This window comes from Danio rerio, chromosome 8 (genome assembly GCF_049306965.1).
Source record: "Danio rerio strain Tuebingen ecotype United States chromosome 8, GRCz12tu, whole genome shotgun sequence".
NCBI classification, from domain to species: Eukaryota; Metazoa; Chordata; class Actinopteri; order Cypriniformes; family Danionidae; genus Danio; species Danio rerio.
The window spans coordinates 43867199-43880691 of NC_133183.1; the positions used below are offsets into that span (position 1 = coordinate 43867199).

General features: G+C 37.2%; 1 protein-coding gene across 6 annotated transcripts in view; it reads left to right on the forward strand.

The window, feature by feature from the left end:
• Positions 1-13493, forward strand: part of kdm5c (lysine demethylase 5C) — a 43082-nt gene that overhangs the window by 19044 nt on the left and 10545 nt on the right. For all 6 annotated transcript variants that reach the window (XM_068222957.2, XM_073909468.1, XM_068222956.2 and 3 more), the window contains 14 exons: positions 1500-1658; positions 1875-1994; positions 2100-2258; positions 2449-2630; positions 4310-4472; positions 4842-4961; positions 5114-5308; positions 7031-7212; positions 8015-8139; positions 10080-10312; positions 10405-10790; positions 10874-11012; positions 11145-11324; positions 11961-12083. In XM_068222957.2, coding sequence (XP_068079058.1) covers positions 1500-1658; positions 1875-1994; positions 2100-2258; positions 2449-2630; positions 4310-4472; positions 4842-4961; positions 5114-5308; positions 7031-7212; positions 8015-8139; positions 10080-10312; positions 10405-10790; positions 10874-11012; positions 11145-11324; positions 11961-12083 — 2466 coding nt within the window. The remainder of the gene's footprint in view (positions 1-1499; positions 1659-1874; positions 1995-2099; positions 2259-2448; positions 2631-4309; positions 4473-4841; positions 4962-5113; positions 5309-7030; positions 7213-8014; positions 8140-10079; positions 10313-10404; positions 10791-10873; positions 11013-11144; positions 11325-11960; positions 12084-13493) is intronic.

Sequence of the window (13493 nt, forward strand, 5' to 3'; positions counted from 1 at the left end):
TTGAGTTTAGTATAAATCCATGTTTGATAATAGGGATAACCAGATGGACAATAGTTATTGGCTAGAAATTGCAACAGCTGTGGCAAAGGAGGAAAGTTTTTGTTTAAAAGTTGAGGGATAAGTTTGTTAAAACCAAAGAGGCCATGGCAAAAGTGGAGACATATGTGGTTTTAATAAACAATTACAGAATATGTTTTTCCACCATTCATAGTTTTTACACTGATGTATATATTACAATAATTTTTTTTTTTTTAAATCTAAAACAGTTTAATAGTTAAAAAATATTTGAACCTATCGGTTTACAATATACTGGTGGCCTAATTTTTTAAACTTTATTGGTGAAAATGGTTAGGAATGTTGGACCATTATTGCCTTTTTAGCAAATAAGTAGAGGTCAGACTAGCCAGACAGTAATTAAGTTTAATTAGTAAAGTATTTTTTCGTAAGTGAATTTTTTTGGCTGCTATTCTTGTTTGATTAAAAAAAAGTTTGATTAAAAAATCTTGAATGGCTATGAAAATCTTTATAAGAAATAAAATAAATTCAAAAAAAATAATACAAATAATTAGTTTTAAAATCTTAAATGATATTAATAACATGAACTTCCTTCTTCTCTTTTTATCTGTCTGATTTTGTTTTTTTATTTGATTTTGTTGCCCTATGTTGTTTTAAAGGATATCACAACAGCGAACGTGTCGAGTATAAAAGCCTCGTCCATTTCGTGTGCGCAAAGTCAGCGAAGGTCTGTGGCGCCAGGCTAAAGTATAAATCTGTAGTGCCTGATATCACATGCTCCATCACCAAGACAGTCAATTCAGTGGTTGTCTTGCAACATAAAAAGCACAGTGCACTGCTCTTTTCTAAAGTCAATCAAATGGGCAATGTTGTATACCTCGCAATTTTACACTTAAAAAGCATGTTCAGTGTTATGTTCTTAAACTTGTGTGATAGTCCCTAAATTTGCTCCCAAACATGATTGTTACTGATGAAGAACAGTTTCATAAACATCTGCCGAAAAGTGCCACCGCAGTGTGCCATGTCATTGTTTTCTATTTGCTGCCGACAGACACTGAATGACACTTATGGTGTGCGCAAACCCGTAGAAAAGATGTGCCATGACTAAGTTGGCTCAAAGGTGTTTAGCAGCAAAATCAAAGCCCCCTCCTCTGAAAAATTTGCTTTGGTGAGCTGTTGCAAACTGACAAAATTAACTCAAAAACACATAGTTTCAGTTTATTATTTGATTTAGTTTGAAATATACTGGGACCATTGTCATTGTTCTTTTCAATGTTTCGAGACAAATTAATGTTATACTTATTGTAGATGTAGTAACTGTTGCGTTCTTCACTTCAGAATGAAATACAGATAAAAATGATTGTGCAAGTAATGCTACATGTAATCACATCTTGTTTGTGTGACAGACGTGAATTTTTAGACTAGTTTTTATTTGAGGACAAACATGTTTAAAATTGCATACTTCACAATGAATTTTCTGTCAGGTGGACTCGTTTGTGTGTCGAATGTGTGGACGCGGGGATGAGGACGAGAAGTTGATGCTCTGTGATGGGTGTGATGATAATTACCACACATTCTGCCTGATACCTCCACTCACAGACCCACCCAAGGGCAACTGGCGCTGTCCCAAATGCGTAGCAGAGGTGAGGGAGACCTGCCAAGAAAATAATCTTGCATCATTCTGTTGTTATAAAAGATGTGTTTATTGGAAATCTCTTTTGTTTGTGGGACCTTTTGGTAACTGTTAGTTGTGTATGTTTATTGACTGAGAAATGCATAAACCCTAAAACTCTTTATATAGCATGATTATAAATTTTCAATCTAGTGATTAATTATAAATGTGTGTTTTATCTGTGTAGGAGTGTAAAAAGCCATCAGAGGCATTCGGCTTCGAACAGGCCACAAGAGAGTACACGTTACAGAGCTTCGGTGAAATGGCCGACACTTTCAAAGCAGACTACTTCAACATGCCTGTCCATGTGAGTGCTTTTCTGTCCTTTAATCAGCATTGAGATCCCACAGATGCACTTTGTACATGTATGAATCACATTAAATTTGTTCTTTGTTGGTTTTTATGGTTTTAGATGGTTCCCACAGAGCTGGTTGAAAAGGAGTTTTGGAGGTTGGTTAGCAGTATTGAAGAAGATGTAACTGTAGAATATGGTGCCGATATTCACTCAAAAGAATTTGGTAGTGGTTTTCCTGTCAACAACGGCAAGAGACAATTATCAGAGGAGGAAGAGGTTAGTTACTCTTATTTTCCGTTTCAGATGTTTTGAGTGGTAAACTGAGGAAAAAAAAACGTAGACAAGTAACTTATTTATAAACTGCTTATCTGCTGATTTCGAAGTGCTTCTTTTATCCTCACTTGTAAGTCGCTTTTGATTTAAAAGCGTCTGCTAAATGAACTACTCTGTTCTGTTTCTGTTGCAGGAATATGCCCGCAGCGGCTGGAACCTAAATGTTATGCCAGTGTTGGAACAGTCATTGTTGTGCCACATCAATGCAGATATCTCTGGCATGAAGGTGCCATGGCTATATGTGGGCATGGTGTTCTCTGCTTTCTGTTGGCACATAGAGGACCACTGGAGTTACTCCATCAATTATTTACACTGGTAATACATAAGCTTTTATGTTAATATGCTTTGTAGTATTTATCTGGAACTCATTTTCCTACTTTTTAGTCCTCTGTGATCACATGTCTGCATTTTACACCTAGTAGTTAGTATGTGTTTTTATTATTACAATTACAAGTGGACAGTTCTAAGCTTGGGTGTAAACGAAGTTGAAAACTCAGCATTTGATGTGCTATTATAGGCCTTCCTTTGGCTCAAATAGTAGTGCATGGCCCTTGCAATGCTAAATTTGTTGAATTTGATTAACCGGGAAAGCAAAAGCTGATAAAAATGTGAACCTTCAATAAGGGCTGCACGATTCTGGCTAAAATGTGAATCACAATGTTTTTTTGCTTAAAATCAAGATCACGATTTTCTCACGATTCTTTAAATGTAAAATAAAGGTTAATCTTAGTAGGCTATTATTATTGTTAATTCTCAAACATATCGTCACCTTGGAATTATAAGATTCTATCTGTGTTCTGAGTGATTTTGTGCTTCAAATTTTTTGTAATCCATATAGCAAACAGTGTTTGTGTAACGTGTTTAAAAAAAGTGTTAATGTAAACAACTTATAAAAAACATCCCATAATGTTAATGAGTTGTCATTTAATAAGAATGTCAGTAACTCAATTTTGACAAAAATGTCAGATTAAAGTTTTCTTGCAATAAATTAAGCATTATACAGGCTAGGGTTGATATACTGACACTGTTAAACATGTGTTTTCATGCACAACACTGTGTTCACTACGAAGAAAAAAACATATCAAATGTTTGTTATAATCATAACTGTAAAATGCGAAATGATCATTTAAATGATGTGCGGCCAGTTTCATTTTCACTTTCGAGTGTGGATCATGGCTGCCGTCACGCTGAGGAAAAAAACATACACGTACTAATCATTCTTTTAGCGCGGCTCTTTAACCATCGCTCTGTTCAACAAACTGAACATTATTTACAACTTTATTACGTGTTATTCACAACCTATGCAGGTTCTGTTCACTAAAGTAGCCGTCATTGGCGTGCTGCGTCCATGCACGCGTTCTAGCTCACGTAAGATTTTGCGGCCATGAATACATCATTACGTGAAGACCGAAATTATATATCTGGGTGAATTATACCTTATAAATACAGTATGTGATCATTTTAACTCCATTTGAAGGTGTTCGTGTTCCTTTGAAGACTTGTGCGACCGCCTTTAAGCTTCTCTTCTGACCTTGAAAATATAATTGGCTGATTTGTAGAAAAGCTGAATTAAGATCTTGTGTAGAGTCGAATCGAGATTGTGATCTTTTTTCGATTACTCATGCAGCCCTACCTTCAATAGAAAATGTAATTTACTTTGGGTAAAAGTATCTGCCAATTGCATAAATGTTAAGCACACCAAAATAATTGTTCATACTTGTATTCATGTATTCAAACATGTACCAAAATTCACAGATTCTGCTCAAAATCCTTGTTGCAGTTCTTTTTATCATCCTTTTTATTTTTAAAATAATTTATTATTTAAAAAAAAATATTATTATTAAATCAATAGAACTCAACGTATTCTTTTTACACAGATGATATTGTGGTGCTTAGATTGATTCAGCCAGCCTGTATTTGAAAAGATCTGGCATTGTGCGCTTTGTTTGCTTCTTTTGTAGTTTAAGTCATTTCTGATGCATCCTATGTTTCAGGGGCGAGCCCAAAACATGGTATGGAGTTCCATGTTCAGCTGCAGAGAAGTTGGAGGAGGTGATGAAGAAACTCACACCTGAGCTATTTGAGTTCCAGCCAGACCTGCTCCACCAGCTAGTCACCATCATGAACCCAAATATACTCATGAGTCATGGAGTGCCGGTTTGTAACACTCACTCACAATTTTCAGTAGTGCACTTAAGATAATTCTGTGTTAAGCCATTGCTATTTAAAAAATCCCAAATATGGCCGGAAATAAAGCGCAAAATTAAATTAAGAAGTGAATTTGATTCAGCTGGTTTATGATGTATTGTCAAAAAATGTTAATATGTGCCTATATATATATATATATATATATATATATATATATATATATATATATATATATATATATATATATATATATAGTTTTTATTTATTTTAAAATACAATTGTTACTTTATCGTTTAAATGTGATAAGACAACAATATGTGTTCTGTATGTAAGTGGATTTGTTGGTGTGCTCAAGACATAATTCATGTTGATTGACAGGTGGTTCGGACCAATCAGTGTGCTGGGGAGTTTGTCATCACCTTTCCACGAGCTTACCACAGCGGTTTTAATCAGGGATATAACTTTGCCGAAGCTGTCAACTTCTGCACTGCAGATTGGGTAAATAAATACCTTGATTTAGTTCTAATTGTGTAAATATGAACTAATGTGTGCAAGAATAAGCAGGATCTTTGAATCAATCCTTTTGGATTTTTGTTAAGTCCGTGTATTGTGATATAATGTGTCTGTTGCTTTTTCCGTTTCTGTTCTAGTTGCCCACAGGGCGCTCTTGTATTGAGCATTACCGGCAGCTGAGGCGCTACTGTGTGTTCTCTCAAGAGGAACTCACCTGCAAGATGGCGGCCTGCCCAGAAAAGCTGGATCTGAACCTGGCAGCCGCCACACACAGGGAGATGTTCATCATAGTGCAGGAAGAGAGGAAACTACGCAAAAGCCTACTGGAAAGGGTGAGAGGACTATAAATGACGGGAACAAGTAGTGTCTAGATCTGAAGTAAAGTTTCATGTACAGTGTATATTATTTGTAGAGTAGAAAACAAAGCTTTTGAGAGGATTGTGGTTTTTATAAATAAGAAATTATTATTTATTTATTTTATTTACCTTCTAATCTGTTTTGTTGAAGTTGTCATGGACTTTTATTGGCAAATATATGTATACTTGTACTTTTAATTGATAATATTGGTTCAATTTCAAAAACAATTGCATGGTCTTTCTCTTGTGACGTTCTCGGCGTGCGGTAAAAACAACTTGTAGTTTTAGCTTAGTCTCTTCTTCACTTTCATTGATTGTAATTCAGGAAACAATTTCTAACTGCAGAGGTAAGATACTGTGGGTGCTAATTTGTACTATTCTTATAAATCTTGTGAAGACACAAGCCAGCGTTTTTGTTAAGTTTACATAGAGGGCTAGATAACGGGTATCTTTTCATGTGGTGTATTCAGGTGCTCATATTTCTGCACTTCCTGGCTGTCTCTTTATTTTTAGAAACTGACTTTGACAAAAATATGTTGAAGAAGAAAGTCTGTTATTATCAAAATGCTTAACTTGTAACCTGTTAAATTTGCTGAATTTTACTTTTACTTACTTACAAAAAAAAAAATGTATTTATTTATTTTACTCTTATTGGACGTTTTCAAGAAGATATTTGCCAGTGACACTCTCAGCTGAATTTACAGTTGTGTTGTTTGCTATATTTTATTTGAGTCGAGCTGAAAGGGTTTATAAAATAATGCCACATTCTCCATTTTCAAATATTATTCTTACATGAGGGTTAATGCTGACAGCACCACACTGAGTGAGTGCTGCATTCTAGCGGAGCTCATGAGCCCACAGTACTCTTTAGTTTTTACAGTAGATGGATTTTACCTTTATTATTATTATGTATTTTTTTGTGTAACACATTAGTGTTGATATGAAAGGATGCTATTCAGTAATCACAATAATATCAGCATAAGGCAGTCATTTTTTACTTATTGGTTTAAACACCAAGTTGTTGACCTTTTAAATTAAAAAAATCTAGTAAGAAGTTATAAATCATCATAATTTGTTTTTTGTTTTACCAAAAATAAAACTTATTTACTTTATTATTAATGCTATGACATTTTAGTTGTATTTTATTGTCATTTTGTCATTAATACAATGCAGTTCTGTAGTCATTTAGGTCTATCATTTGTGTTCAGCAATATTCTGTTATTCTAATATTTTGTGAATAAATTTATGCTTAATGGTAGGGTTAGATGTTTACTTATTTCTATCATTGGCCAGTCACATGCTCTCATATTACTTTAACAATGTAAAGTAAGCATTATCTAAATAATTTTTACATAGAAATTAAATATAAGCTACATGGATTGTTGTGTGTTTTACTATATGCTGTAAAATATTCAAATGTGCATTTTTTTTTCTTATTGACCACATATACATAGACAATATATGAAGCATTAGGTCATGAATATTTTCTTCAAAGTCAGGGAAAAGTCATGTAATTTTAGTAGTAAGAATATGTACGAACACTGTTTATTTATATTTCCCACGGGAGTCGTGCCAACACTGTGCTCTCCTGTGTTTTACATTTGCAGTTGCTTTTTGGCTACCATAATCTACAAACACACACAAATTGACTTCCATATGTTTAATTTCTGCCTTTTGTTCTGTGGTGTTATCTCTTAGGGCATCAAGGAAGCTGAAAGGGAGGCCTTTGAGTTGCTGCCTGATGATGAACGACAGTGTGACAAATGTAAGACCACCTGCTTCCTCTCAGCTCTGGCATGTTCGAACTGCCCAGAGCGTCTCGTCTGCCTCTATCATGCCCAGGACCTCTGCTCTTGCCCGAGTGAAAAACTCTACCTCAGGTAAAATAGTAACGTTCCCTGTTGTGGGTTTTTAGATCTAATTCACTAATTGATGCAGATTTTATCAGATCTGTTAGCCCTGTCTGTTTGTGTATATAAGGCTTGTTTTCACACTCTCCATGCTGAATATGAAGTCTTTAGTTGTAGAATGTCTTAGAGTGATTTTCCACATTTGACACACCTGTTGGTGCTTTTAGGCAGCATTTTTCATGATTCAAATGACCCAATTAAGTCTTTTTCCTTTTATGTGGCACAGATTGGATATAACAGGCAAATGTGTAAGCTGAAAAAAGTACATGGATTACAATTGGTTTCATACCCTATTTATATATGGAATCAAATCTGATATGAATCAGATATATGCATTTGTGTCTGCCGTATAAGAGAGTTGGCATATTACCTTGTTAATGCGAGTTGTGCATCAATGGAAAAGTGACTGTAACATGAATTGTCAATTGGACACCAAGCAACTTACTATTTCAGAAGCACAATGGAGGAATAAGGCTCTACTCAATAGAGTCATGCTGAAATGTTTATATTTTGCTGATGTTTACAAATCATAAAGGATGCAAAAGCTTGTTTCTTCCTCATTCATTGAAAATTGCACAGTTGTAAGCATAAGCTTTTTAGGGTCAGTACTTCTACTTTGAATTGTTTTGTGTATAGTGTAAAAGTCGATATCAGATATGAGATCCTTAAAGTTAAATGCTCAATAAAAAACATTTAAATAATAAAATATCAGACCTGGCATCAAGACGAGTGTTCTGAAGGAAGTGTCGTATATGCTCTCTCCTATATGTAGGTATCGCTATACTCTGGATGAACTGTTGGCCATGTTGCATCGGTTGAAAGTTCGCGCTGAGTCTTTTGACTCTTGGGCTAACCGCGTGAAGGAAGCCCTAGAGCAGGATGAAGGCAACAAAATAGGTAACTGTATTTCTTTACATCAGTGGTTCTCAACCCCATTCCTGAAGCCCGTCCCCATGGACTCTGTCCTGGAGGGCCACTGTCCTGCAAAGTTAAGCTCCTACCCCAATTATGGCCCGTTTCCACTGAAAGGTTCAGTACGGGTCACCTTTATCAAGCCTGCGTTTCCACTGTCAATAGGGTACCCTTTTGGTGGGGGTGATTTACAAAAGACTATGTCATTTTTACTGAAGGAAATGTCACAGTAAAGCTGTATGGGTCGTTCACATATCAGATGAGAAGCACTTCTCACAAAACAGACACTTTATGCACATAAATACTTGTGTATAAATGTCCATTACTAACTTTTCTATGAACATAGTTGGATTGTAACTGCAGATCAATGATCAAATAGCCAAACAGCCTACTGTAACCTCTGCAATTATATGAAATAAATTAATAAATGCAACATATATGAACACATACAGACCCTTACAGTCTCTGATATGTTATCAATAACATAAAAACTACACACAGCATACATTTGGTCATTATTTGGGTTCAAAAACAACACAATAGAGCCCACAGTCAGTGCAAACCTCTCATCTGCGTCTGTCATCTTCAGCAGCACATGTAACCTCTTGTTAGAAAGTAATTCCATCATTCTGAGTTCATAACAGTATAAAAGGTGATAATAATAGTTAAACATGGCAGTTTGTTCCTATTTTAGGTTGCGGTAGCATCATTTACTGCTGTTTTTTACTTCTCAGTTTTTTTTGCACTTCACTTTCGCGTTTGTCTCTTTCTGAAAGGATCGCATATCAGAAGTGCTTCAATGATCATAAGTTATTAATATGAGCTCAAAAAGTTTGTTATTTCAAATGAAGATGTGCAGTGAGCTCTCTGGAGAAAGTGAACCCGCTCGCAATTTTAGAAGGGCTTGTAAAACAACAACAGGACACAGCAGATTTTGTTCTTCTTGGCTTTGTGGCTGTTCATCAAGACAACGACAAGGTTTGTTAGAGCTCAGGTCGATCATGGCTTGTTATTATATGTATATATTATTACAGTGTAGTGTCTCATCTGTGTTTTTAAAAAAGGCGCTACCTTTGATTTCATTCTCCTGCTTCTGCGAGTGATGCATCTCTGTAAACCAATAGCGTTCAGCTGTGCGTCAAGCTTTACCTTGTGGTACCCTTTGGGCGTGTTGGTACCCTTTGCAAAGGGTGACCAAAAAGTGGTACGGTACAGTTCACTTTTAGGTACCCTTTGACAGTGGAAACAGCCATTAAAGCAAACTGAACCACACCAAACCGTACCACTTAGTGGAAACGGGCCATTAAACATGCCCGAACCAGCTAATCAAGCTCTTGCTACAGTAGTCAGCATTTGAATTAGCTAAAAATAAAATCGTTCAAGAGGCAAGAGGTTTGTGGTTTTGATGCACTTCAAATGTTTACTATTATAATCATAATAGAAGCTACTTTTGAGGCAAGTTGAAGCTAAGCTACGCAGGACTGAGTTTGGGCCCTGGAGTCTCTGCTAATGAGCTCATGAGTTGAATAAGGAGCGTTTGACTAAGGCAGTGGATCTTAATTCGGATCCTCAAGCACTTAACGCCCTGCGCATTTTGTATATTTCTTGTTTGACACAAGGATCAGTTCATGGATTTATCTGTTAATGAGATGATGATCTGAATCAAGTGTCCTTAGTAAGGAAGATATACAAAATGTGCAGAGAATGAAAATTGAGAATCACTGGACTAAGGAGGCATGCAAAACATGCAGTGTTGTGAAGGGACCTATGAACGTGGTTGACACTAATGAAAACCATTTTTTGGTGAATGTGCACAACAATGCACTAGTCTTTACAAAAAAAAAATTGTGTCTTAAAGTCCAACCATCCTTTAAGCAGTTGACATTCCCTGAAAGCCCACATATATCTCCATCTTTTATCTTTAGATATTAAAGATCTGGAGGTATTAAAAGAAGAGGCAGCTGACAAGAAGTTCCCCAATAATGAGCTGCTCCAGCGCCTCAACACTGTCTTCGTGGACATAGAGAAGTGCGAGAGCTGCAGCACAGAACTCCTCAGCAACAGCCAGAGCAGTAGAATGACCCTGAAGGAGCTGAAGACTCTGGTGGACACCATGCAGAACCTGCCATGTGTTATAAAGCAGCAGGACGAAGTTCAGGTAGAACATACCAAAGATATGTTCAATCAAATGCTAGTTTAGTTATTTTAAGCAGCATGCATCTATGTGACCATCTGTTAATTGTTTTCTAGCTGATATTGCAGAAGATAGAGGAGTTTGATTCCCGTGCTCAAGTTCTGGTCGACAGCACCAAGAGTGAATGGAAGCAGGACTCTCCTCTTCCTGTGGCCACTGAGATCCAGGCTCTGCTAGAGGAAGGTGCATCACTACCGGTTATTGCCCCAGCTTGTGAGCTTTTGAGTGGGCTGTTGGAGCAGGGGCGCTGGCTGGGAGAGGTCAGGCGGACGTTAGGGCCAGAGGGCAGTGAGGTGACTCTGACTGTGCTAAGGAACTTGATGGAGTCGGGCTGTAATGTACCACAGAGTGTGTCAGTGGAGACTGCAATGGCTGAACTGCAAGAGCTCTTGACAATAGCTGAACGCTGGGAGGAGAAGGCGCAGATATGCTTGGAGGACAGGTGAGCTGGAGGGCAAGAGAAGAGCATGTCTTACCATACTGTTACAGCCATCGTTTATCTCTCAATTGTATTTTTGCGAGCAGGCAGAAACACCATTTATCAACGCTGGAGGCTATTGTGAATGAGGCTCAACTAATACCAGTCCAGCTGCCTAATATCCTGTCCCTACAGGCCTGCTTGAGCCGAGCTCGGGCTTGGGTCACAGATCTGGAGGAAATTCAGGTAAGAATAGTTTGGTGGTTCTGGAATAAACTGCTTTTGATGTTGGATATAACAATCAACCTGCAATTTAGTGTTGATTATGTTGGTGAATGGATCATTGAAATGCTCTTTTTCTGGTGTCCTGTGGTAAAGAATGGTGAGCACTATCCATGTTTGGATGACCTGGAGGGTCTGGTAGCCATTGGGAGGGACTTGCCAGTGAAGATGGAGGAGCTGAAGCAGCTGGAGCTGCAGGTGGCCAGTGCTCACTCCTGGAGAGAGAAGGCCAGCAAAACCTTTCTGAAGAAGAACAGCCAACATAGTCTGCTCGAGGTAAAGATGCTGATGCTTTTGAAATATTGGAGTTGTGGTGGGCCAGTAGGACATGTTCATCAAAGCATTTTGAGCAGTGCTCTCTCAAAAACACTCAGCTGTGAGCACTTTCCCCAACTGTCGGTGCATTTACAAAAGGCTGAACGCAAAACAGATGCTCAGTGGCTCACCTTACTGCTGGCATTCTAAAAACAAAGCACTTCCATTGAAAACAACTGACGAAATATGCTCTGCTTGGGAGAAAAACATTTCAGTCAGTTGACACACACACACACACACACACACAGACGGGAGATGTTTTGATGTAACTCGCAGTACTAATTCAGACATTTTCAGGAAAGGTCGTTTTGACAAATTGTTTTGAAGTACAGATACAAACTTTACTTTGACCTGATTTAGGCCCAATCCCAATTCTATTCCTTAGCCCTTCCTCTTACTCCAATTAAAACCCCTTCCCTTTCACACTCTGTTTCAATGGCCAAAGGGTTAGGGGTACAAAAATAGAATTGAGATTAGGCCTTAGTTTGAACAACATCACAATAGTTCTTTCAGTTTGTTTCCAGGCCTTGATGCCACTAATTAAAGTTAAATTGGAAATAAGATAATAAAAAAAAAAAATATTTTGCAATTTTTTAGGTGCTGTGCCCATGTGTTGAGAAGAGCAAGAAGATGGAGGACAACTCAATGGTTACAGAAGCAGATTCGGATGTCAATGTATTAGGCCTCACAGCTCAGGACCTCAGAGACCCAGGAGCTATTGTGAGTTCCTCTATATACATAACTGCTATATTTAGGTTTTTGTTTAAACTTCAGACAAACCAATTTGCGTGAATTTGTGTATTAAAAACACTGTTCTAAAACATAGTGTGACCTTGAATGTTATGAATGCTGAGTGTTAGCCATTTTCCATAATTGTCTTCTACAGTAGCTTTGTTTCTATCCAAAAATGTGAATTAAATTTATGCGCAAAACTGGAATATCACATAAAAAAACTTGCGAATAAAGCAAAGTTTCCATTCAATGAGTCAAAAAGAAAAAACTTCCCGGTTAACTGGCAGCAAATATCAAAAGTAAAAATGGAATTTTTTTGTGGTAGGAGAAGTGAAATCTCTGCGTGAATCTTTTCTTTATTAAATAAATGACTTGTGCCTCAGAAGACAATGCCGACATGCAATAAATGCATGGTAGCGTTTGAAGACAGCAGACGCGGAGCACAGGCTCTCTTGACAGTTCTGGAGGTAATTAATATAATAACACTAAGGCTGCGTCCGAAACCGCCTACTACTCAGTAGGTACTGTATTTGAATTTAAACATACTACTCGGCCATGAGAAAAGTATGTTCTATACAGTATGAATGTGAAAAGTATGAATGAAATTAGGACTATATTACTATATCTGCCATTTTGAAATGGTCATGTGACCTACCTGCGTCAGTTGCGTCACTTCACTCACATTCATGAATTTTTTCACGAGGCATCATGGGATAGTGCAGCATGCCTGGAATGCGCACTTCAGAATCTCACCGGAAGTAGCAAGTCATCCGGGTACTTCTCGCATACTAATTTTCGAATTCTATGAATTTGGACATACTACTCGGCTCGCATAATGATTTTAGCATATTATATAGTATGGAAGTATGCGGTTTAGGCCTAATACTAAAATGGTTCAGGCATTTTAGAATGACCGAAACAACATTTCAGATGTTTTACAATGCGCTCAGCCAGCTGGTTTGTCCATTCACACACTTTTTTATTACCACCTAATCTCTTAGAACAAAATCACATGACTTTGTTTTTTAAATGCACATACTAGAATTTGTTCGGTAAAAGTGTTTTCATCGTAGTTTATGCACGTTTTTTCTTGTCGAATAAAATACTCAGTTATGCGCATACATTTTTACGTGCATTTTCAAAATCTTGCACATCTTGCCGTTATCATCAACCGTTTTTTCATGCGCATATCTAAAATGTGCATAAAAATAGGTGGATGGACACATCGCTAATGACTATGTGGCTATGTTTTTAGATCATTCATCCATGTTCTGTTTAACGTACATCACACATAATTAAATGCCAACATATGAATTGTACTTTCAACTTTAGAATTTAAAGGCCACTTACTGGGTTTTTGGAACTCAGCCTAGAATATTAGCGACCCTGATTCTGGAG